The sequence below is a fragment of the Lynx canadensis genome, chromosome E2 (assembly GCF_007474595.2).
Source record: "Lynx canadensis isolate LIC74 chromosome E2, mLynCan4.pri.v2, whole genome shotgun sequence".
NCBI classification, from domain to species: domain Eukaryota; kingdom Metazoa; phylum Chordata; class Mammalia; order Carnivora; family Felidae; genus Lynx; species Lynx canadensis.
In genome coordinates this window covers 7120896-7146398 of record NC_044317.1, presented here as the reverse complement: position 1 = coordinate 7146398, position 25503 = coordinate 7120896, and the positions used below count along the sequence as shown (strand labels likewise).

The 25503-nt window shown below is 47.4% G+C and overlaps 1 protein-coding gene across 1 annotated transcript in view; it reads right to left on the bottom strand.

Moving 5' to 3' along the window:
• The window catches only part of PKD1L2 (polycystin 1 like 2), a 95886-nt gene extending 70738 nt beyond the window's left edge, over positions 1-25148 (bottom strand). Inside the window, 7 exon segments of the mRNA XM_030299226.1 lie at positions 1336-1737; positions 3511-3740; positions 12715-12862; positions 15964-16074; positions 20284-20469; positions 22648-22812; positions 24848-25148. Of these exon segments, the coding sequence (XP_030155086.1) occupies positions 1336-1737; positions 3511-3740; positions 12715-12862; positions 15964-16074; positions 20284-20469; positions 22648-22812; positions 24848-25148 (1543 nt within the window).
• Between the last annotated feature and the right edge of the window lie 355 nt (positions 25149-25503).

Here is a 25503-nt window from a genome sequence, read left to right as displayed (position 1 = left end):
ACCGGTAGCTGGCCAAAGAAAAGGTGAGAATTTTCTGCGGACCAGATGTTTGTCTTGCCCCCCTCCCCAACTCAGGGACCTAGCAGGGGCCTCAGAAGCCCACAGAAGCTCCTGCAAGAGGCAGCTGCAAACATCTGCTGGGCTGGTGAGCATTGGTTGGCAAGCAAGGCTGGCCAGGACCGGGCCAGCGCTGACAAGTGAGGGTCTTCCTGCCCTACCTGGTGCCCTTTCCTTCCTCTTCACCCCCTTTATCTCATCCAAATCTGTTTTTCTTGTGGGGAGAAGAAGACTACTTACCATCTAAGAGTGAACCAAAACTTCACAGGGCATGTAGAGATTTTATCTATTAGCCCCTGCCAAGCGGCTTTTGTAGACAACAAAAATTAATTTGCATTTGAATTATAGCCTATATAGTGAGTATGTTTTCCAATGTCATTTCATTTCACTCTGGATTCCTCTTGTTCCAAGCTGGACCTTTGATACCTGGCAAAGTTGTAATGGTCTTCTTCTGAAATCTGTCATTTAACCTATCTCTTTTGCTAAATCTGCTGCTTGAGGGCACTGTAGCCCCACCCCGGCACAGTATTTCCATCTGTCTTACAGACTTCTGAGATCCTTGGCGGGGAAGGTAGGCAGGGTTCTGGGTGGGCTGGGGACTCTGTGACCCTCATCACATTCCTGGCTGCTGACTTCACCACATTGCCCTGAAGGACTCTGTTCTCTCCAGATTAAATGCAAATGTCTCCTCTAGTCTCCTCCCTTGGTGGTGCCAGCCAGTCTGTCACCCTATCTCTATTCCAGCCAGCATTTGACTCTTCCTCTCTTGTCCCTCCCTCTCCCACCCTTGTTTTTATCTCTCGCTCCTTGAAGGGCATGGACTGCAGGTCCCCCCGAACCACACTCTCCTCTAGAAATGATGGAAAAATTGGAATCCTTCCAACTCTCCTCCAGTGGTTCTCAGTGGGGGAGATTTTGCTACCCAGGGACAGTTGGCAATGTCTGGAGGCATTTCTGGTTGTACTTAGGAGGCTGGTGCTACTGATATCTAGTGGGTAGAGGCCAGGCATGCCAGTAAACACCCTACAGTGTGCAGGACAACCCCCACAGCAAAGAATGATCCAGCCCCAAACGTTAGAAGTGCCACAAGTGAGAACCCCGGTGACTCTAAGCTCTGAGGGCAGATCAGATGTCTCTTCTTATTTTATGCCCCAGGCTGGATGCTGTGAACCCCATTTGTGTTCAGGACACACAGACACAGGCTGGCGGGACCCTGGACACTGAGTCGGGAAGGAAAGAGGAGGGAAATTTGGGAGGAGACCCACCCATCCCAAATACCTTCAAGAGGAACTGCCACAGGGTAAATCCCAAATGGTCCCTGGAGACTCTCTTCTTCATGGGAGAAGGTTGCATTGAGTCCTGCCACTTCAAAGGTCAGCCTCTCCGGTGTGCCACGAGCCACCGAGACGTTGACCAGTAGGTCTTGTCCAAGCTCCAAGTGGTCAGAAGCCCAGGAGGCCCATAGCCCTGACAGAGGCTCCGTGAAGGAGACTGTGATGTTCCGGGAGGGTGCAGAAGTGGTGTTGCTGGTGGCTCGGATCTCCAGGTGGTGCATCCCTGGGCCCATCCTTTGCTGGGCTGCTCTGTCCAGGGTCAGATTGTAGGGTAGCAGGCCGCTTGGTGTGGTGAACTCAGCCAGGGTTGTATTACCCGACAGCACAGTGTAAGTCACCCCTCTTCCTATGTGGGGTGAGAGATATTTAAGAATGTTGGCAACAGCCATGCAGTAGATTGTACCGAGACAGTTGAGACCCAAGCTCCAAGGTCAGATTCTGGACGTAGACATGGAGATGGTGTAGCCATAAAGACATGTGGAAGGATAGGCCCACCCCCAAGTCTTAACAGTGATGATCTCTGAGTGCGGGGTTCGTGAGTGATTTTTCTTTTTGAGTCCTCTCTGCTCATCTGCATATTCTGCTCCGTGCTCTGCGTGTGTTACCCATAAACTTAAAGGTTTGTAATGAAAATATGAGGACAGGTTTGTCCTTGGAGGGTGGAAGGCTAACACAGGAGCATCTCCCAAGGCGTGGCTGATTTTTATGCCTGAGAATTAGCCTCGAGTCTTGTCCTAAGCAGGAGCAGGTGAAGTCATTTCCTTCCACCTCCGTGGAAGACCGCCTGAAACCCTGCTCCACGGGAACACTCAGCCTGTTCACCTTAAGATGCGGCTCCCTTATAGGTTGGGGCTGGCTGTCCTACCTGGATGCTAAATACTGTGGTTGACTCTAAAAATCTGATTTAAACCACCAAATTAGGATTCTTTGCAACAGAAACCAAGCTAGGGTATTTCTTGTTTGAGCGATGACGATGCTAATGACGATGATAAAGACAATGACGATGGTACCTTCTGACACTCATGCTTACTGCTCCCTCTCCCCACACTTGGCAAACAGTAGGCAATTATGTTTGTAGGATAAAAACATAAATGAAGGATTATTTTAGGTTTCCCTGGTGCACATAGCAGCCGTCTTTGGCCAACAAGCACACCGAGACAGAGAGGAGCCCCAAGGACTGTTTAAGGACCCTGTGTTTAAGCTCCATCATATCTCTGCTGGGTGAGGCTCCAGGAGCTGTGAGGTCGGACTGAGCCATGTCCTCACCTCTGCAGCTCTGTGCCACGTGGTTTAGCCCAGCAGGCTTCTGTCCGGATCTCAAACCAGACCTGTGCCTGGAATAAAGATGCTGCCTCAGGTACGGGTGGGTCTTCGTTGGTAGGGTCTCTACTGAGAAGAGGGGTGATATTCGGAATGTTTAACAACTGAAACGACATGGGTCCCAACCAAAGAGGATGGATGTTGTGATAAATCAGAATGAACACTGTGACCAATCAGAGTAGATGCTGTGACCAATCAGAAAGGACACTTTGACTAATCAGAATGGACATGACCAATTAAAATGGCCTCTCTGACCAATCAGATTAGAAACTGACCAATCACAAGGGACACCAGCCATAACATCTGCTATGGCTGTGGCAGTACGTGTTGCTCCATATCAGTCCTGATTGGGGGCAGCATCATTGTGCCAGGCTGGTCAACGCTGGCCTCACTGAGATGGGCTCAGGCCCAGCTGGTAGCTCTCCCGGTCCTATTCAGGTTCCCTAACAAGGAGTGACTTGGAAATTCTGTTCTGATGGGACTGTGGGTAAAGAAGGGCATCGGAAGGCAGAGAGCTTCACTTAGCTTACTAGCCTTGTGACTTCAAGCCAATTCCTGAACCTTCCCTCCATTTCTTCATCTGTAAAATGGAGATAATAATAGTACATACTGGGTGGGCTAGCACACGTGGAGTACTCAGACCAGTTCCGGGCACGCATGAGGTGCTAAATAAGTTGAACAGCTAAGAAACTAACTGGATACATGAGTGCTGTTAGTATTTATTAAAGCCTGGGAGTTGGATGGATAGATCTGGGGAAAACCGAGGTTGCTCTGACCTTGACCATTTCTGTAGACTCACCTCCATCAAGTACCACCTGAATCCACAGAGGTTCCCCGAAGACAGTGCGGCAGAGAGGGCTGGCTCCCAACGTCGACAGGCCGGAGCACCCAGTCACGCTGAGCCTTTCCGTCTTGTCTCGGATTGTCACGTGCTTCTGAGCCATCACATGCCACTCACTGGTTGTGCACTCGGCAAACACGATAAATTCCCCAGGGGCTGTGAACTGGTGGGTCACGTTGCTGGATAAACTGCCAGCAATAGTTAGCATTGGCCATGTTGGGGACACACAAACACATGCATTCACACACGTGTGCACATATGCACTCACCTACCTTACACCTCCCCTGCCCTGCAAAGGTAAACAGGTGAAGAAAGAGATGCTACGTGACCAAGCCCTTGGTGTTCACAAAGGTTACGTTGAGATGTCTAGAGCAGGTGGGAGTGGAAGAAATAGCAGTGACGAATCAGGGAGTTGAATATTTGGTTACACGTCCTTTTTCTGCCATTTATTCCCTCTGTGGCTCACATAAATCCCCCTCGTCTGTAAAATGCTATGCCCCAGCCTACCTTTCTGAACCATATTTTCCCCATCTGTAAAATGGGGTCATATTCCAAATGTATCAGAATGATAGGTGCTTGGCTTCTCATTTCGCCAAGGGAACTGATTGAAAATCTCCAATGTGGCCCATAAAGACCCACGTGACCTCCCTTCTTGACCTCACCCCCATCTCCTGCCACACCCCTCCCAGCTGTATGTCCGCTCCGCCCTCTTTTCGGTTCCTGGAATGTGCCACCTCCCGTCTGCCTCAAGGCCTGCAGGTGTGCTGTTCTTTGCTGGGAAGGCTCTCGGCTCGTCTCTCTGCTCACACTCATGCTCTTCCTTTGGTGCTCAGCTTAAACATCACCTCCTCAGGGAAGCCCTCCTTAGGTTCCCCATAAAGGCAATGCTGTAGCTCGGCTGCTTCTCCTGGGTGACACTCATTCCTTGTGTGCTTGCTCCGCCACTGGCATTCTTCCCCGCTAGGTCGTCTGCACAGACGGTGTCTGTCTAGATCTCCGTTATAAATCCGGCACCTAACACAGCGCCTAGCATAGAGGGCGTGCTGAGAAATATTTGACAAATGAGCATATTTGTGAAAAGGCTTGCAAAACGGTAGCTGGATTTTTGGTGCCTGCCAAGAGTAAAGCCACCACCTGTCTCTTCCATTGATTACGACTTTAGGCAAAATTCAAAAAGAAACTTGCTGAGGACTCTGAAAAGTAAACAACAGCAGACAGGTTTGGGAGGAAAGCCCAGGCTTTAAGAATTACTCGTAAAGATGGGACTTTCCTGTTTTGTGTCTTTTTTCTTTTTTAATCTCCTTTATATCTTGGCTTTGTCCCTAGGGTACCCTGAGTCATGGAACTGTACAATGAATGAAGAAAACAAAAACCCCAAGAGAAATCCCCTCTGTTTAGCCAAGAGAACCAGGAAAAGAGACCCAGTGAGTCTGAGGGCACAGAAAATAATACCTGGTTTTGTTTTGTGTCATTTCTCTTTTTTTCTCTTTTGGCCATGCCCTAGGCTGTTCTCCCTCTTGGAGCTGCACTGACAGTGTAGGGTGATGCAGACACCTAATTCCCAAGAGAAAACCCATCTTTGTATCCAGAGGAGCCGTGAAGAGAGATGTGTGGGAGCTGAAGATTGTGGGGGAGACCCTGAAAATGAGAGATGTGGAGAGGAGGGGCCCCCACTTCCATGAACAACCCAGCACAAACCATGAGCTCACTCACATATTATGCACGTGCAAAGTAGAGCCAAAGACACACAGCCAAGGCTTTGTTTGAGTCAGACTACAACATAACACCATCCTGAGTGTCCCATGAGCGGGGCCAACCCAAACAGGTTTGGAAACGACACCAACATGGGAACCACCACTCACAGAAGGCAAGCCATAAAGTGTGGTCTGAACCAAACCAGGTGGGTTGCCTGCTAAAACAAAACAAAAGTCTATTTTCCAGAGGATTTTAACTGGATCCAAAGTCTCAGAACCTACTATCAAAATGTCCAGAATATAATCCAACATTGCTTGATGATACACAAAGAATGAGGAAAATCTGACCCAATCTCGAGTGAAAACATAATAGATGTCAGCTTTCAGGTGACTCAGGGGTTGGAATTATCATACAGACTTGAAATCAGCTATTTCAGCCATGCTCCATGACATAAAAGTAAACCCTCTTTAAATGAATGGAAAGCCAGACATTCCAAGCAGAGAAACAGAAACTTTTTTTTTAATGAAAATTTTAGAAATACACAGTATCTGAAATAAAAAATTCACTGGATGCTTGCAATAGCAGAATAGTGATGACAGAAAAAAAGTCAGTGAACGTGAGCAAAGAGCAAGAGAAAGTATCCAAGCTGAAGAAAAGATAAATTGACATCTTAATAAAATATTAAATTTTTAAAAATGAGTAGAGCATCAGCAACCTGTGTGACAATATCAAAAAAGAAAGCAGTTGTGTCATGGGAGGACCAGTGAGAAGAGGTAGATCGGTGTAGAAAATACACTGAAAAATACACTGAAGAAATAATGGGTGAAAACTTACCCAGTTTGGCAAAATACATACATGTAAAGATTCAAGAAACTCCATGGATCCCCCACAAAAGGGGAAAAGTTAAAGAAAACCATGCCCACACGTACAGTAATAAAACTGCTGAAAATCAAAGGTAAAGAAAAAAAAATCTCAGAACAAGCCTGGAAAATGACATTGCATATAAAGCAGCGATGTGACTGACTGTAGATTTCCCTTCAAAAGCATGGCAGTCAGAAGACAGTGACAACATCTTTAAATGTTGAAAGAAAAGAATTGTCAACACCTAATTCTACATCCAGCAAAAATGTCCTCCAGGAAGTGAAGCAAAATAAAGACGTTCTCAGGAATAAAGAAATCCTCTAAGAGAATTTGTTGCCAAAAAGTCTATAAAAGAAGTGTTTAAGGGAGTTTTTCCAGCAGAAAAGAAATGATACCAGAGGGAAACTTTGAATTTCAAGGGTGAAGGAAGAGCACAAGTAATGGTAAATATTTTCGTAAATTCATAGACTGGTAACATTTTGGTAAATTCAGGCCCCTCGTTGGGCTCTGTGCTGACAGCTCAGAGCCTGGAGCCTGTTTTGGGTTCTGTGTCTCCCTCTCTCTGCCCCTCCCTGGCTTGTGCTTGCTCTTTCTCTCTCTCAAAAGTAAATAAACTAAAAAAAAAAAAAAAAAAAGAGAGAGAGATTTTCAATATATGTAAATGTCCTACATATGAGAACTATAATATAGAGGAGGGTGAGCAAAGAGACCTATATGCCAGTAAAGCTTCAACATTTTAATGAAGTAAAATATGAACTCCATATAGACTGTGTAAGGTTGGATATGTATATTGTAATCCATGAAGCAACTACTAAAAAAGTACTAAAAAGATCTGTAACCAAAAAAGCTGATAGATATGTTAAAATGGAATGCTAAAAATATTCAAATAATCCAAAAGAAGGCAAGAGAGCAGAAGAACAGAGGGAAAATAAACAGAGGAGCAAACAGAAAACAAGAAAATAGTGGACCTAAATCCAACTATATCAATAATTACATTACTTATAAATGATCCAAACACACCAATTATTGTGCCAGATGGGATTAAAAAAAAATTCTCAACCATAGACTGTCTATAAGAAGTCCACGTTAAATATAATGATAAGGGGGCACCTGGGTGGCTCAGTCAGTTAAAGCAGCTGATTCTTGGTTCCAGCTCAAGTCATGATCTCATGGTTCATGGGATTGAGCCCTGCATTGGGCTCTGCACCGACAACACAAAGCCTGCTTGGGATTCTCTCTCTCCGATTCTCTCCCTCCCTCTGTCTCTCCCTGCTCATGTTCTCACCCTCACTCTCTCTCTCAAAATAAATAAACTTAAAAAAAATTAACAAATATAATGACATGGATAGGTTAAAAGTAAAAGTATAAAAGTTTCACCAGCAAACACTAATCAAAAGGACACTGGAGTAGGCTCTAATAACAGACCACGTGGATTTCAGAACAAGAAAACACTAACTCTTTTCAGTCACAGGAAGGATGGTTTTGAATAGCAAAATCTGGGCTGTTTTTCAGGGATCTTGCTGGGAAAAGCGACTCATTCCATTCCTTGAGCTCTCCTGCCAACTGAAAGTGCTCAGGAACGAAAGGCAGAGAAACGGACTTTTCCTGATTTGTCTCCCAGTGATCTCACTGGAGGCAGAAGACAGCAAAGTGCTTTTAGAAACTGCTGCCAACAAAGGGAAGATCTGCTCGGAGTACAAAGCAACGGAGGCAACAACCTAACATTTTTTGATGATCCTACGAGCCAGCAGTGCCATTCTTGGGTGCAAACCCAACAGAAATGCAGCAAAGACATGCGCTCCAATGTTCACAGCCACATAGTTTGTAATCGTCCAAAGGGGAAACCACCCAAAAGGACTACCGGCCCTAGAAAGGAATAAGTAAAGCAAGGAATATCCATGTGATGGAATGTTCTACAGAAATGAGAACAAAGAAGTCACAGTTATACACAACAATATGGATACATCTCAAAAATGTACTGTTGAGAAGTCAGACACAAAAGAGAATACACTTTATGATTCCATTTATAGAAGTTTCAAACGGGTCACACTGATCGACAATGGTAGAAATTGGTAGACTTGGGGGCCCCGGAAGGACTCTTGGGAGACTGGTCATATTTTGTTTCTTGATCTGAGTACGAGTTACATGGGTATAGACATTTCACTTTGTAGAAGTTAACTGAGTTGTATCTTTTTGTGCAGTTTTTTGTACATATTTATGCCTCAATAAAAAGTTAAAAAAATTTTTTTTTCGACGTTTATTTATTTTTGGGACAGAGAGAGACAGAGCATGAACGGGGGAGGGGCAGAGAGAGAGGGAGACACAGAATCGGAAACAGGCTCCAGGCTCTGAGCCATCAGCCCAGAGCCTGACGCGGGGCTCGAACTCCCGGACCGCAAGATCGTGACCTGAGCTGAAGTCGTACGCTTAACCGACTGCGCCACCCAGGCGCCCCTGCCTCAATATAAAGTTTAAAACTTAGTCTGACACTGCCACTCACTGATTTGCACATGCTGCTTTGATCGTTTACATTAATGGGATGTGGCTTTTCTTTAAAAAGAAAGAAAATGGGGAAGAGAGCTCACACGTTTTATCTTTGCTCAGAATGTCCAATTGTTAAGAATACCAAGGTCTGTACCATTTTGTTAATGTCACTCACAAGTTGCTAGCCGGCTTGGTGGATAAAGTCCCCTGACCAAATTGGGCAGTGTGGTAGAATGGAAAGGGTAGAAAGCCGGAAGTAAGGTCTCCAGAGCTCCGTCAGTCACCTGTGTAACCTAATGACTCAACCACTCTGAGTCTCAGCTCCCTTGTCCATACAATGAGGTGAGAGCCATTCCTGGCTGGGTCGTTGTGAGGTTTAAATGAGACCATGGCTGAGTAAGTACCTGGTATGTGATAGGCTCAAATATTGTGGGGTTTTGTGTGTGTATGTGTGTATAATAGGATGGCATTTATGCCACTTAGCCTCTTAAAAATAAAAGTAGTATATGCTTCTGTAATATTAATATAATGGCAACAATTACCCATTTTTAAGAATCAACTCTGTGCCAATTATTTTCTTCTTTGTAGTCCCATTTAGCCCTTAAAATTACCCAGTGACTATTAGTAACTCTTGCAACAGTATTAACAATCACAGATCATGTAGCCAAATGGCCTAAATATTCTTAAGTATCCTCTGTAGTGGATGTGAGTCACCCAGATTCTGCACTTCAAGGCCGAGGTCTGCCCCTCCCCAGCACTCTGGTGTGTTAGTGGCCAAGGCCTCACAGATGAATCCATCTCCAGGAATTCCCCTTGGCCAAAGGGAGCAGCCTCCCCCCCTCCTCCCCTGCAGGGTGCCTTCCTGCATCCCAAGGCTGCTCTGTGCCAGAGCGCTGAGGTTCCACTCTCTTGCCTCAGTCCCGTCAGGTCCCGGCTCTAGAGTTCTCTGTGGGGATGGGAAGGGCCTGTGTTGCTAGTGCATCCCATTGTACCTTCTGCCCCAGCTCCATCCTGGAACCCCCCTCCCCCGGGAAACCTGCTGTACCCCAAATCAGTTTCCTGGTGCCCAACCTACATGTTCTCCTAAAAACAATTTCTCCAAACTGGCTGGCATATCAAGGCTCTTTATCAGCAGACTCCTTTTGAGTTTTCCAGCAGCATCTTTCATTTTCCCCCACATACCCCGAACTCCTGCTGTAACGCGAGGTGCTCGCAGTTACCTGAGGAGGCCACGCCCCTTCACATCCCTGTTGTCCCTTTCTCTACCTCCATAGCTCCTGCCTGGTTCCCCCGAAAGACTTCAGTCCTTTATGACCATAGCCTTCCACATAATTCCTCTGAGCTTCCCAACATCCTGTGTACATCTAGGTCCCTCTAAATTTTGTTCTGTCTTACGAAATACCGATTTCCAGGGAAGCGGCCCCTCCAGATTCAGCTACGTGTGGAGGAAGCTCTGAATAGACCCCCAAATGACGGCAATCCCCTGATCTGTCGGTAGGTGGCGCTGAGACACCCAACGCTGGACAAGGACAAATTTCACCTTCGCAAATTGGTCCAGGAGGCACACAATAAATTACAGAAACGCATAAAGTTTCCTACAACAAACAGTAAACCAAAACAGCTTGACATTCAAATGAACACAATACATCGGGAGTGCAAGGCAAGAAGAATCTAAAGGAGAAATCCTTTGACTTTATTGTGTTGTTTCTATTTCAGATCGGATTCGCCATTAGCTCATGTTGTTTGTCTGCAGTAGAGATGAAGTGGCCCATTTAGGTCTTAGCTTATCATGACTTAAGCAAAAGTAGGATGCCGTACAAACACATAAAAGCACAGCGACATTCACGCAAGGTATGTGACTTCTGTGAACTTAAAATTCATGCCATTTTTAATATTCTAGATTGAGTGCTGAGGCTGCTATTGCTGATAAGGAAGCATCGGAAATGGATCTCCCAAAGTTAACCAAAATGACAGAAGAAGCTGAGTATTTTGGCCTCACCATCCAGAGTTGACTAATACTAGCATTTTGTCTCATTTGCTCCAATTTGTAGCTACTGTTTGTTTGTTTATTACTGGAATGTCTTTGTGTAATCAAAGGTCTTAGCAGGGCTACCGACAGTCGATTTTGACGAATGCCAAATGCAAGTTGTTTAAAATTTGGGGGCCGGGCGATTGTATAGCTTAGCATTTGCTGTTTTTTCATTGCCATGGTAGCAAGCAGGAAGAATCCTGCACAACAAGGTCATGGGTATTTGTATCACTTTTGTAACATTTTGTAACATTTCCCCCAAAGCATCTTCACATGTAATTTCTCATTTTACTCCACGAAACAAGGCAGCCACCAATATTAATGCAACAGGGAAGGGAACAGAAACCCAAGACCAGAAATTGTCTCACACACGTTAGCAGCAGCTGGGATTAGAACCTTAGCTTCTGGACATGCCATTTTATATGGTAGCACAGCACAATGTCTGAGGCCTCAGAGGACTGTTGAGTGTGAAACTTTCCCTCACTGGGGCAGAATTGGGCCAGGGACAGGGCTGTCCCCTCTTGGCCCCACCCCAGCCAGGGCTTCCAGCAATGCTGAGCATGTGCAGGACTGGATTCAGAACCTCTAGCTCCCCACAGGGTAGAACTGCAGATGTTTAGGGTTAGGAAAGGGGCTTACGAGCCTCCATTATTTCCCTGGGGATTCATGTTGAACTGAAGACCCCTGTAAGAAGCCCCCAACCCACTGAGGGTCTGGAAATTCTGGATCATTCTGGGGGCACCCAGAATGGAGCCTACCCCAGGCCCAGTAGGACTTGGAAATGTTATGAATTGAGTTCAGCTGCCATCAGGCCGGGGAGGTTCTGTTCTCCTAGAGGATGCAGAGTATAGTGCCTTCATGCCGTGTAATCTGCCAGGGGCTTGAGGGCCTCAGCTTTTATGCCAGACAGTCCTGGCTTGTGTCACCATGTTGCCACTCACAAGCTGTGTGTCTTGGGCGCTGCCACTATACCTCTCTGAGCCTCAGCTGCTTTGTCCAGGAAAACAAAATAACAGTTACCTAGCTCAACACTGTCCGATAGAAATACAGTGTGAGCCACCCATGTGTATGTTCTAAGAGCCACATTGAATAAGTAATACATAAAGTTAATTTTAATAATTTATTTTCTTTAACCCAATATATCCAAAATACTTTCATTTCAACATGTAATCAATATTTAAAAATTAGTGAGATACTTTACATCTTTTATGAGAGGTTGGTGAGTGGCAGATGAAATCTTCAAAATCCCATGTGTGTTTTAATTAACAGCATATCTTAACTAAGACCTGCCACATTTCAAATACCCAATAGCTCATGTGGCAAGTGGCTGTTCTGCTGGATAGCATAGATCTAGCTGATAGGGTTTGTAGTGAGGATTAAATGAGATTATATGTGAAAGCTGCTTGGCTGGACTGTTATGAATATTGCTACTATTATTGTTTATTATTCTTGCCAACAGAAAACATTCCCACATCCATGCGAGCATCTTTTTCACATCATTACCAACTCCTTGGACAGTGACCCAGGAGAGATTCTACACAGAGCGAAACCATAAGGACCCAGCTCTTCAAGACTGTTCACGTGCCCTCTGTAGTGAGAAAACCTGTGCATGCCATTTCTGTACGTATGCCCCTTTGTACTGTGGCTCTGCCATTTCTTCCATCAACAGGTGGAGTCTGTTTCTCCACCTGTTGAGCCTGGGTGTGGCCATGGAACTTGCTTTGGCCAATGAGACATTAGAAAATGTGATACAAGTAGAGATTTTAAAAATGCTTGCACAGTAGGCCTTGTTCTCAGTTGCTGCTAGAAACCCTCTGCCACCATGCCAGTGAGGCTAGACTAGCCTGTTGGGTGATTATTGTGCAATACATGCCCCTAGCCAACTCTCAGCTGACCACCAGACATATACGTGAGGACTTCTGAGGCCATCCGCCCCCAGCAAGGCTGGCCCAGATAAGCAAAGCCACCTAGCTGACCCAAAGAACCATGAGGAATAATAAATATTATTGTAAGCTACTAAGTTTGGGGATGTTTTGTTATGCAGCAGAAGCTGACTGATACATCCTGACTCAAGGCTCAGAGATTCCTCTTACCTGGGAGGGTAGTAGGGATCAAAAGTGTGGCCATCTCCTGTACTAATTATACACGAAAGGTTTCCAATGTAGGGAGAGAGGAGCCATGTCAGGGAGATGGTGACATTGTCAAAGGTGAAACTCTCATTGGACACCATCAGCTGTAGGCCTGCAGATCAAAAAGGAAAATGCTATATGCCATCACAAAGCAAAATTGCATGCTTCTGTTTAAAACATACTCTCTTCTATCCACCTGTCCTTTATCTTTAGGTGGGGCTTTTAAAATTTTTATAATTTTATTTTTACTTTTTAAAATGTTTATTTATTTTTGAAAGAGAGAGAGAGAGAGAGGCAGGGGAGGGGACGGGCAGAGAAAGAGGGAGACACAGAAGCTGAAGCAGGCTCCAGGCTCTGAACAGTCAGTACAGAGCCCGACGTGGGGCTCGAACCCATAAACCATGAGATCATAACCTGAGCCAAAGTTGGACGCTTAAATGACTGAGCCACCCAGGCACCCCTGTTTTTACTTTTTAAAGTTCTTTTAAATTTTATCTTTCGTTCATAGGTAATACATGCCAAGGTACAGAATTTGAAATGTATAAAGGGTATAGAGTGAGAAGAAAGCCTCCCTCCCCTGTCATCCTGCAGTGTCCCCAGAGGCAATCATTGTTACCAGTATCCAGGGTCACCTTCCAGGGATACCTACACATTCTAAGCACATACATACTTTTCTGTTCTTACAAATGGTTCATGCTGTGTTCACTATTTGGCATCTTCCTTTTTTTTTTTTTTTTTTCACCTAGTATATGTTGGAGATGGTTCTGTATGAACTCAGAAGTGGCTTGTTCTTTTATTTTTTTAATTTTTTAACGTTTATTTGTTTTTGAGAGAGGTAGAGAGACAGAGCGTGAGCAGGAAAAGGGCAGAGAGAGAGAGGGAGACACAGAATCCGAAGCAAGTTCCAAGCTCTGAGCTGTCAGCACAGAGCCCCATGTGGGGCTCGAACCCACGAACTGTGAGATCATGACTTGAGCTGAAGTCACACACCCAACCAACTGAGCCACCCAGGTGCCCTTGCCTTGTTCTTTTTAATAGCTGCACAATGTACTCTAATTTATTTAACCAGGATTCTATTGGTTGTCTAAATGTATTTCATCATGTTTAAAAAGACAAAAAAGCCAAGCACCTTTAGGAGGATCTACTTGGCTAAGGTGGCCAAAGATTCATTGTAAGCCATTTAGTGCACATTACATTTTACAAAACCTGAGCTTTCAAAACTGTTATGGAGGACGGGGAGGGGCATAGAATTTTCTGAGGCTTCACACAGCCCCCGGCTAATTTGTGCAGCAGAATCTTTCAGCTTCTGAGCACAAATGAAGAAGGAAAAGATAGAAGAAGCTGAATGCACATCAAAAGGACTTTCCAGAGCTAGTCGGAAAGTCTTCGTGGTCCTGATTCATAGCTGCCTGAGGACACGCAGGCAGCAGCGAGGCCTTTCTGGGCACTGTGGCGGGGGGTGGGGGGCACGGGATGGGGGACTGCCAGATAGAATCTCTCCCTTTACAAATCAGAAACACTGTGATTAGAGCACACTGGTTCACATGGGGGCAGGATATTTGAAATCAAAATTGGGGCAGAAAATTTGGTCCGGGGTCACCAGACCAATACACCCCCTGGCCTAAGCGTTGCATTTGTCCAATGACAGCCACACTGTGACTGGCAGATCTCCAAAGGGCACCCTTTGTCCATTAGCAAAACCACCAACCGGAAAGCACTGCCAAAACACGTGGCCTCTTCTTCCCAGAAAGTAGAATGAAGACGTCCCACTCCCTCTTACTCCACCCAGGCATCTCCAAGACACTAATGGCGCTGGTAAAACTTGTCCCCTTCTCTCTGTAGTACCCCACCCCTTCTACACCCATGGACCCTGCTGTCCTGGATCGTACCTGGGGACCCCAACATTCCCTGACTCACTCTTCCCCTTCAGAGCTCCCTGCACCGTCACTCGTGTTCTCGGTGGAAAGTGTGTTGTGACTGATTCCCTGGACGGTGGCAGAATGTTGCCTTAGGGGGAAGCAGAGCTCTCATACACGGTTAGTAGGCGTGCAAATCAGCGCGGCCACTTTGGAGTGTAATTTAGCAGCATCTTTGAACATTTAAGCTGCACATACCCTGTGACCCAGCATTCCCTGTACTAGGGACCTCTCCTCTAAACAGAATCCGGCACATGTCAAGATATACGCATGAGAATGAGTGCTGCAGGGTGCACCTAACAACAGAAAATCTGAAGCAGCCTAAATGTCCGTCAACAGGGGACTGGTTCAATAAATTTTGACATGATCTTATGATGGGATACTATGCAGTCATTAAAAGAATAAGGTAGTGACTTGGAGAGATGTCCAGAATATATTATTAAGTAAAAAAAAAAAAAAATTCAGCTGTAAACTAATATATTTTAAGTGATTATAACTTATGTATGTACACTCATACACAGCCATGTCTGAAAAAAGTTTAAAAAGCAGGGAAGAGGGGCACCCAGGTGGCCTAGTCAATTAAACATCCAGCTCTTATCTCGGCTTAGGTCACGATCTCACGTTTCATGAGATCAAGTCCCATGTTGGGCTCTGTGCTGACAGCTCGGAGCCTGCTTGGGATTCTCTCTCTCCACCCCCCCCTCTACCCCGTCCCCACTCATTCTCTCTCTGTCTCTCTCATAAATAAATAAACATTAAAAAAAAAAAAGGGCAGGGAAGAACTTATAGTAAACATTTAGCAGTGGTTTCCTTAGGAGGAGTAGGACCGGAGAATTGAAGGGAGGAATTCTTCTTTCTTGATTTATGACAGTTTTATAAATTGTAATTATACATGTTACTTTTAGATCTTTCAAGTTTTTAAAAGTTCATGTGTGATCTAAAATGCAGCCTACGGGCAGGGCAGGGCGGTGGCCCAGGTGGGTGTGGGGTCGGGGAGTGAGACATCTTTTGGCTTTCTTCTGTCAAGCAATGCTGGCCTTATCTGATGTGTTTGTTGGGCCACTCCAGGAAACTGAACTTCTGGCTTGATGGCTCATTTCTGCAACAGGAGCCTCAGACTCTTTACCCCAAGAGGCCAAGCCGGGTGGGGAGGTCAGGCTGCAGGGCACGAGTGGTGGGTGAGGAAGTCTTAGTACACAGATCGACGCCCAGGGGTGTCTGCTCCCAGTGCTCCAAGTGGGGCTGGACCTGGTGTGGAAATCGGGAATTCCCATGGCTAGGCAAGCTGGGGACTCACCTTCCTGGCACTCGTACTGCACCCACAGGTAGCTGCCCTGGGTGGGGCACGGGTCTCCAAAGTAGGTCCCATCTGCGGCCACCTGGCACACCTGCAGCCCCTGGCACTGGCCTGGGAAGTGCCGAATCCCAGAAGGAGCAGGAACAGCAGGAAGGACAGAAAGGGACAGGTTCAGACAGAGATGAATGGCCTCTCATTCATTCATTCACCCACCTTCCACCCCACAAATATCTGCTGGTGTCCACTGAAGACCAGGCAGGGGCCGAGGTCCTAGGGGGAGAGAGAAGTAGGATTCTTTCCCTCAAGCAGCTCAGGGGCCAGCACAGGGGTTCTCAAATCTTAGAATATGCCAGAATCTTCTGGAAGGCTCTGGAAGATAGAGATTTCCAAGTCCCACCCCCAGTGCTCCTGATTCAGTGGGTGTAGATGTCAGCTTAAGAATTTCCTTAGAATTTCTAGAGGCACCTGGGTGGCTCAGTTGGTTAAGCATCTGACTTCAGCTCAGGTCATGATCTCACAGTTAGTGAGTTCAAGCCCCAAATCAGTCTTACTGCTGTCAATATAGAGCCTGATTCAGATCCTCTGTCCCCCTTTCTCTGCCTGTCCCCTAATGACTGACACACTCTATCTCTCTCTCTCTCTTTCGTTCCCTCCCTCCCTCTCTCAAAAATGAGTAAACATTTATAAAAAACTGTTTACTTTTCTAACAAGCTCCCAAGTGATGTTGATGCTGCTGGCCCTGGCACCCCACTTTGAGAACCACTGGTCCAGTAGCATCCAGTCACATGGCCTGAAGTAGGAACTTTCGTCCTGAGAACTGGCAAAGAGGGAAAAGATCAGGAATCCCGTCCAGGTGCCCACAGGAAGGAGAAGTGTGGAGAGCCCAGGCCAGAAACTTCAGGTCACCTGCCGTCTCTCCCTCCTGCCCATGCAGATGAGTTACATGCCTACACAGAAGCCTGGGAGGAGCGACAGGTGGGTGAGGTGCCCCAGGATGTAGGAATGAGTTCCCGTTTCCTGCTGGCTGTCAGCTGGATCCGCCCTTAGCTCTAAGAGGCCATTTTCCAGTCCTTGCGCGTGGCCCTCCATTGTTATCTCAGAGCCAGCAGTAGGGTATCAGACCTGTCTCACACTTAAACTCTGATTTCTCCATTGGCCACATGTCTTTTCTGCCTTCGGCCAGAGAAGGTTCTTTGCTTTTAAGGGATCATGTGGTTAAATTGTGCCCACTTGGATTATCGAGATTAGGAACCGTAACTACATCTGCAGAGCCCCTTTGCCATGCAAATTAACACATTCACAGGCAAGGTATCTCATCACACCCGGAGCCCCAGGGATTAGGATGGCAAATCTTGGGGGCCATACTTCTGCCTTCCCCAGAAAGGAAGACATAAGAGGGCAGAGGGCTTTTTATCCTGTGTTTTCATCCTCTCTCTGACTGCAGCTCCCTCTGAATAGGCCCTCCCTCATGGACCTCGCTCCCACAGGGCAGCCTCCACCATGATTCTAGCACTTGTGGGATGGCCCTCACTTCTGGTTTTGGTGAGACCATCCACTCAGGTTGTCCCTCTGGCCCTTAGGGGTAGTGGTGACTTTCCGTGGCTGCTTGTGTCAGAGTGGTATCATTATCCCCTGTTTGACTTCTCAGCACTTCCATGACTGGGCAACCAGCTCCCTGCATTAAATTCCCTCTATTGAAAGACCTAACATGATTTCTGTTTTCCTAATGGGACTCGGCTTGATATACCCCTCAGAGTTCTTTGCCCCTACTATGTGCATCCACAGCCGTATACTTCACTGTCCAAGAGAATGGGAGCATTTTGTTTTGTTTTTGTTCACTGCTGTATCTCCAGCACACAGAACAGTACCCAGCACCTAGCAGGTACAAAATGAGTTTTGCATGAGTAAATCCAAAGCACCTTTGCTCTCTTCTGTTATGGCATGGAGCACAGTGCTAGGCCGTTGCTTGTATTCATTATCTGTCTCCCCATTAGACTGCAAGCTCTTTGAAAAACAAACTGTTTGATTCATCCCTTTATCCACAGAGCCCAGGATAGAGCATGGCATGAGATTGGGCTGGACGAATGTTTACTGACCAACTGGCTGAATGAATGAGTGAGCCCGCCACTTAGATACAAACGGATCCCCCCAGACCCTGCCCACATCTGTTCCTCTGACCTCTCCCAAGAGGATGCAGGGTTCCCCTCCAATTGCTCTCTGGGGTGTGGCTGCAAGGTTTGGAAACTTGCATCTGGGCCTTTGGGGAAATAGACCACTCAGCCCCCTCCACGCCTCCATGAGGGAGGCACATCTATCAGCCCATCCAGCCCAGGCCTTTCCCGCTCAGAGGGGCCACAGCCCCTCAGGAAGGCCAGAGCAACAAGGAGAGTGAATGGGAGTCACATGGCTGATGTCAGTATTTCCTTCCCCCACACCTGCCCCGGGGGGCCAGGGACAATGCGGGCCAGATGTGGTGGGGAGAACAGTATTTCCTTCCCCCACACCTGCTCCCAGGGGACCAGGGACAGTGCAGGCCAGACATGGGGGGAGAAGAGCAAGTCGCTCTCCAGGCAGAGGGAGCATCTTCCCCAAGTCGGGGACGAGGCCGCTTGGCAGGTTCTGAGAATACAGGGCATTCCTCCTGGAATCTTCACAGGGCCTTTGGGTGGAGGCAGAGGCCCTCAGGGAATTGCCGAGAGACGTATGTGAGGAGACTCAGCCTGAGGCCCCAGAGCTCCCAGCTTGGGCACAGACTATTGTGTCCTCACTTGGCCAAGAAAGCAACAGACTGTCTGCCTTCCTGGGACCCTGCAGGCCCAACACTAATAACAACAGCAGAGAGGAGGGGAATCCCTATGTCCTGGACGATAAAGGTTTCTAAGACCTTTGTGTCCCCCAGGAGGGTGCAGGGAGCCCCTGTAATTTCTGAAACTGAGCCCTCGTCACCAGGCAAATGCAGCTCACAGGCAGATTTAATGTGATTTAGAGAAACAAGGCCATAGAGAAACACTCCCACATGGACAAGAGTTGCCACCACGATCGTGTGTTTCAGCATTATTCACAATAGCCAGGGATTAGGACACAACCCATTCAACTCTCAACAGAGAAAGAGACGAATTATGGTGTAGTTATACAATAGATGAAACGAACTGGTATGTGTATCACAGTGGATAATACAAAATTCAAAGTCACGTCATTTGTGTAATGAGGAGACATTAAGCAAATATGGAATAATGTCATCAGGATTTAACAACAATGGGTAGGAGGTCTATGGGAATTCACCGAAATATTTTTTTAAGTTTATTTATTTTGAGAGAGAGAGCGAGAGCACATGTACACACAGATGCACACACACACACACACACACACACACACACACGTATGTGTGAGTGGGGGCGGGGCAGAGAGAAAGAATGTCAGTCAGGCTTCTCAGGGTCTGCCCAGAGCCTAATGCAGGGCTCGAACCCATGAACCGTGAGATCATGACCTGAGCTGAAACCAAGAGTAGGGTGCTCAACTAACTGAGCTACCCCAGTACCCCAAAATGCTTTTATTGTCTATATGTTTGGAGTATTCAGAAATTTTTAAAAATTAAATAAGAAAAAGAAAGCGGGACGCCTGGGTAGCTCAGTCAGTTCAACATCTGATTCTTGATTTCCACTCGGGTCATGATCTCATGATTCATGAGTCTGAGCCTCAAGTCAGGCTCTGCCTTGACAATACAGAGCCTGCTGAGGATTCTCTGTCTCCCTCTCTCTCTGCTCATTCGTACACATTCTGTCTCTCTCAAAAATAAAGAAATAAACAATTTTTTTTTTAAAGAAAGAAGGTGGGGTGCCTGGGGGCTCAGGTGGTTAAGCATCCAACTTTGGCTCAGGTCATGATGGTTTGTAAGTTTGAGCCCCACATGGGACTCTCTGCTGTCAGTGCAGAGCCTGCTTTGGATCCTCTGTTCACCTCTCTCTCTTCCCCTCCTCAGCTCATTCTCACTCTCTCTCTCTCTCTCTCTCTCTCAAAAATAAAATAAACATTAAAAAAAAAAAAAAGCAAGCAAGCTAGCAATGTTTCTTGCGACCAAGTGGAGTGGGGAGCAGAATGCCCCCCTGGCCCGCAGGGGAGGGTGTGGCATTGGGTGAGGAGGCGAGCCCTGGCCCCCTTGCTTCCCTGCATGGTGCTGTGGGCAGAGACGGCCCCATTTTCCCAATGTTGGAGGCCCAAGGTCAGATGTGAAGATGGTTCAAGCCTTCCAAAACCCTTTGCTAGGCATGGGGCACCATGACCTGCCTTGCCCCCACAGCCAGAGCTGTCCTTGGGGCCTACCTGCCACTTCGTCCTTGACGCCGAGCCAGCCGCATCCCTCCTCCAGGTCTGAGGGCCGCGCGGCATCCTGGATGCAGTAATGGGGAGTTTGGCGTCCGTAGAAGGCATCCTGGATCTGGATGACCTCCCCTGAGCCACAGTGCATGGTGGCATTGAGGCCGTCACAAGCCAGACTCTGGCCAATGCCTGTGACAAAGGGAAGGCGACGCTTAGGGGGGGTCATGGTCACGGTTGGGCAAGTGCCTGGTTGACGGGGAGGGGAAGGGTGTCGGGGGGAGGGCTGAGGTGGAGGGACCCGGCAGGAGTGAGAAATAGATGGGGGCGGGCATGGGAGTGGCTCTGGAGCCAGACTGCCTGGGCTCAGGTGCCACCAGCCACACACTGGCTGTGTGCTCTGCAAATGCCTTAGCTTCTCTGTGCCCCTCAGCACAGGGGAGCGTCCGTACTGCACCCCCACAGGGTCTTTAAGAGGATTACATGAGTTTATACGTGCAGAGTAAGAGCTGTAAGTGGCAACTTGAGTCTTTTCTGAAAACAATGCCTGGTTCGTCACAGACGCTAAACAAGCACCTGTTGAATGAATGAGTGACTTGGGTGCATCTTCCTACCAATCCTAGAAGCTGGGCGACTATCCTCCCCGGTAGGAACATCAGGCTCAGGGGGGCCGCTGTGCTGAGACACCTTCCCCCACCCCACCGCCTCCAGCCCGGCTTCTGGCATGTGGTCTACATTCAGTGAATGTTTGTTGGAAAACAATGACTTGGCTCAGGTGAGCAGAGCCGGAAAGGAAAGTCTGAATCCAAACTCCGGCCCATCTCCCTGGTGGGAACACCACAGGGTAGAGGATGAGACCAAAAATCTGTGTTAGTTTCCTACAGCTGCTCTCTGTACAAATTACCACCAAATTCATGGCTGAAAACGGTACAAATCTATCATCCTCTAGTTATAAAGGTCACAAGTCCAAAGTGGGTCTTCCTGGGCTAGTATCAAGGTGTGGACTTGATTTCTTCTGCCTGCTCCCGAGCCTTTTCCAGAGGAGCTACATTTGTTGGACTGTGACCCCTTCTTCCATTTCCAAAGCCGACAGCAGCCAGCATCTGCCAGTCTCTCTCTGACCACAGGCAAACCTGGGTTCAGGTCTTACCATGGTCACTTCCCAGCTGTGTGGTCTTGGGCAAGGAGCTTACCCTTTCTGAGCCCCACTGTTCTTAGCTTTATCATAGGCCTCGCCTCAAAGCAGAGGTGCTTCTATTATGAATAAACGCACGCGAGTCTGTTCTTGGAAGTGCTGCTTGGTGCGTGTTAGCTGTTCATGATGTGACCTTGTACCAGTGGCTCCAAGGCCCTGGGGCTGACAGATTCTGAGACAGGCTCTTGAGTTGGGGTGCACAAGGGGGCGAGGCACTGGGGAGCTGTGATAAAAAGAGGGGGAAGTTGTATGACCCATAGGTCCCCAAAGCTCCAAGTTTCCAAAATCGGCCAGGCTGGAGAAGTGAACGCTACATGGCACCTGTTTAAAACCAGACGGGGGAAAGGAGGCAGGGGGCCTATAAGCGCCCAAATCCAGAATGGGCCCCAGGAGCTGGGGTTCTTCACTGAGGGGCTTGGGGATAGGGAAGGGGCTGAGCCCAGGAAGCCTGGAAGCTTCCCTTAAGCCTGGCTTGAAAGTCAGGGGAACATGGGGTAGCTCAGTTCCAAGACCAGGCCCCTATGCCAGGGTCCCTGCATGGCAGGCAGGACCCATCATGGGGCCATGGGTCACTCATGCCGGGGCTCTTACACGGAGTCCCCAGGGAGGAGTTCCCAGGGCACAAAGGGGGTCAACCATGGACAGCATCTGGAAAGGACATAAGAACAGAGTGCGGGGACATTCAGGAGTCAGGGAGGGTGAGCACCGGAGGCTCAGACCCGGCCGGCCAGGGCGGTAGGCGTCAAGGGTGAGTGAGACCAACCTCCTGGGACCATGTCTCCTTTTAGGAAGACTGGAAAGGAGAGTAAGTAGGGCTGGGTATTTGCCCCCAGATGCAGGTGTCTGAGAGGAAAAGAGGGATGCAGGGGAAGCTGGTAGGTAAGTGGACAGGGAGTCAGGGTTGTGAGCTGGGGAGATGAAACAAACACAGACACAGAGACAGGCGGGCATTTAAGGAGACGTGGAGACAGAGAGACCCAGGGACACCTGGAAAGAGAGAGAAACAGAGACACATGGAGGGGCACAAACACAGACACAGAGACAGGCGGGCATTTAAGGAGACGTGGAGACAGAGAGAGAGACCCAGGGACACCTGGAAAGAAATAGAAACAGAGACACACAGAGGGGCACAGAGAGACAGAAGAAGGGAGACCCCACAACAGAGGCCAGCTCACCAAACTCGCAGATGAAGGCAGACGGTTGCGTGCAGTTGTCTGAGGCCACCCACCCAAAGGAAGCGTCTCTCCCGATGTAACCACAGGCGTCGGGGGCAAGAGAGGCCTGCCCTCCGCGCCAGTGGCTGTACCTCACGTTTGAGTTGTCCAGCCAGGTCCCCAGCCCTGGGATGGGAACACAAGCACCAGGACTTACAAACGCTCCTCCAACCCTTTTTATGCACAGGGCTTGCCTCAGCTCAGCTCCTGGTGCTGCAGGAGGTGCCCGGTTAAGACCGACAGGCTGACGGCCTCTCTTTCCCGTGCCAACGAAGGGGCGTTGCTTGCTGTTACCTTTCAACACCCAGATGTAAGAATTCAACCTAGAAACCGGGCGCCAAGTCAGGGAGCCCAGACAAAATACTTTCATTAAGGACATGATGCTTCTAGCTCTGTCTTACCATCACCTAGAAAAGAACACAGAAGTGTGCCTCAGGACATTCGAAGGTGTTCCTGAGAGCAGCAGGGGCCCTTGTCAAATATATTTGGGCACACTCACTTAAAGTGGAAAGTTTCCTTATGTCCAGAACTCCTCAGCCCCATGAACACACTGATGTGACTCTTGAAGAAGTGTGTGTGTGTGTGTGTGTGTGTGTGTGTGTGTGTAATACAAAGGCATTTCAAGGACACTCAAAATCTAGAAAACGCTAAAAGTCAAATATTTAAAGACTCAAAAGTGTATTTATTCATTTTTAAAAATACATATGAATGGTTAAAAAATTTTTAGAGTGAAAAGGGGCATAAAATGAAAACATCACCCCCCTCCCAACCTATGGGTTACTCCCATTACTCTTACGTGTCTTGTGAATTGTTCCAGACTGAGTTTTATCCCTATGTCAGCATCTATGAGTGCCTGAAATCTACACAAATGCCATCATACTCCACATGACACTCTGCTTCTTCTTCAATAACATTAAATATTGGGGGTTGTTACATGTCAGCCTACACAGATCTGCCTCATTTTATGTAAAATGAGCCATGTGGTATCCCTTGGTGATTTCAAATAGACACAACTCCTTTAAATGTATAGGAAGTGATGTTCAATATACAGAAATCCACAATTGCTACATCTACAAATCAAGAAACTATTCAATAGATATTGCCTGAAAACGAATTTTAGAATTCAAATCCAGTGGCTATGAGTTTCCTAAAATGAGCATTCCCAACTGCTCTCTCAGCCTTTCCATCCACTCTGGTATTAAGTGCTTAGCCCAGACCAAGTTACGCATTTCTGAAACCCAGTGGCTTCAACAGGACAATGTGATGTGGCAGGCTGCTGACTCAAGAGGAAGTCCTCTTGCTGTGTTCTCTTGAGCCAACCATTTTCTCCCCCTGGACTTCATTTTCCCATCCATAAAATACGAGTAGCAATGTATACCTCGCGGGACAGGTGCAAAAATTGAATACAAATGTTCATTTGTCCAATCTCTGCTATGTACAGGCACTGGGAAAAGAAAAGTGGCCAGAATGTGGTTCTTTCCCTCGAGGAGTTCACTGTCTAGGAAGGAAGACAGACACCTAAAAACTTGAAGTCATGCCAAAAATACCCTCACAGAGGTGTGGACAAGCCCTACAGGTGCATAGAAGACTCAGCAGACCGTGCTGGGGTTGGAGGAAGTTGCCCTCACAGAGTCAAAGGTAAGTAAGTGTTTCTAGGAGGACCATTAAAACGAGACCATCGAATGTGAATGGGGGGTGGTGCCAAGCTCTTAACCTGCTTTACTCTCATAAGAAATGGGGAAAGCCACATGGAGGTGCTTTGAAAATAGCTTAGTAATTATTTCCTGAGACTCCGTTGCCTCATCTGTAAAAGAGAAGCAACAATATCATCTCACTGGTTATTGTAGGGATTCGAGGTGATAACAGGCAAGCAGTACTAAGGATAGTGCTGGGCACTATTCTAGCAAGAACTGAAGAAGCCATAGCTAATATTATTATTAGACACATTCAAACAAATGAACGTTTCCAGAGTGTCCTCTATGTGTCAGATTCCGTGCTAGATACTGTACATGAATCATTTCATTTGATCCACAAAAGAGGAGGGTGTCCTTACCATGAGAAGTAGGATATACTACATTGTTCCATGCGGTTCCGGATTAAGAAGCAATGGTGAGAATTGCGGCCACCAGCTTCCTGTGAAAACAGCTTCCATAGCACCTACCTTCTGTGGTTCCATTCCGAGCCAAGTTTCCTACAAGTCCAATCCACCATTCCCTGTCCTGGGAGATATGCTTCTGCAGAAACTTCTGGGTGTCCTCATCACGAATAAAGACCAAATGGCCCCCTTGCCCCTCGCACCAGCTCTGGGCACCATAGAAGGTGTGGCTGAGAGGCACAAATTCATAGCAAGAGTCTTTGAAAGCCACTCGGCTCTTTGAGCAAAAGCTGCCGTCTTCTGGCTTAGCGATTGCAGCCCTAAACCTCAAAGCAAGCCCCAAGAGGAGCAAGCCCAATGCATTCATCCTTGAAACGCCACTGGAGCATCTGGATGGAGCTGGTGCTCAGGTCCTTCTTATGCTTGTGGCTCACAGCTGTCTGCCAGAGATCTTTCCTTCTCTCTTTGCATCCAATAATAGCTCCTACCTCTTATTTAAGAGACGAAAGGCTCAGGATGAATGTGTCTACATTTTTGCTTTCCCCAGCTCTTTGTTCAATGCCTGTTCCAAATCCAATTAATTTGCAAAACAGTCTTCAAGGGAAACATAAAGCCGCTATCTCACCTGTCTGCTTGTCATTCGATCAACTGTTAGCTTCTGATAAAAATTCCTTGCTATTGGTTTGATGTTATTGCCCTGGAGGGCCACATGTCTCACGAGA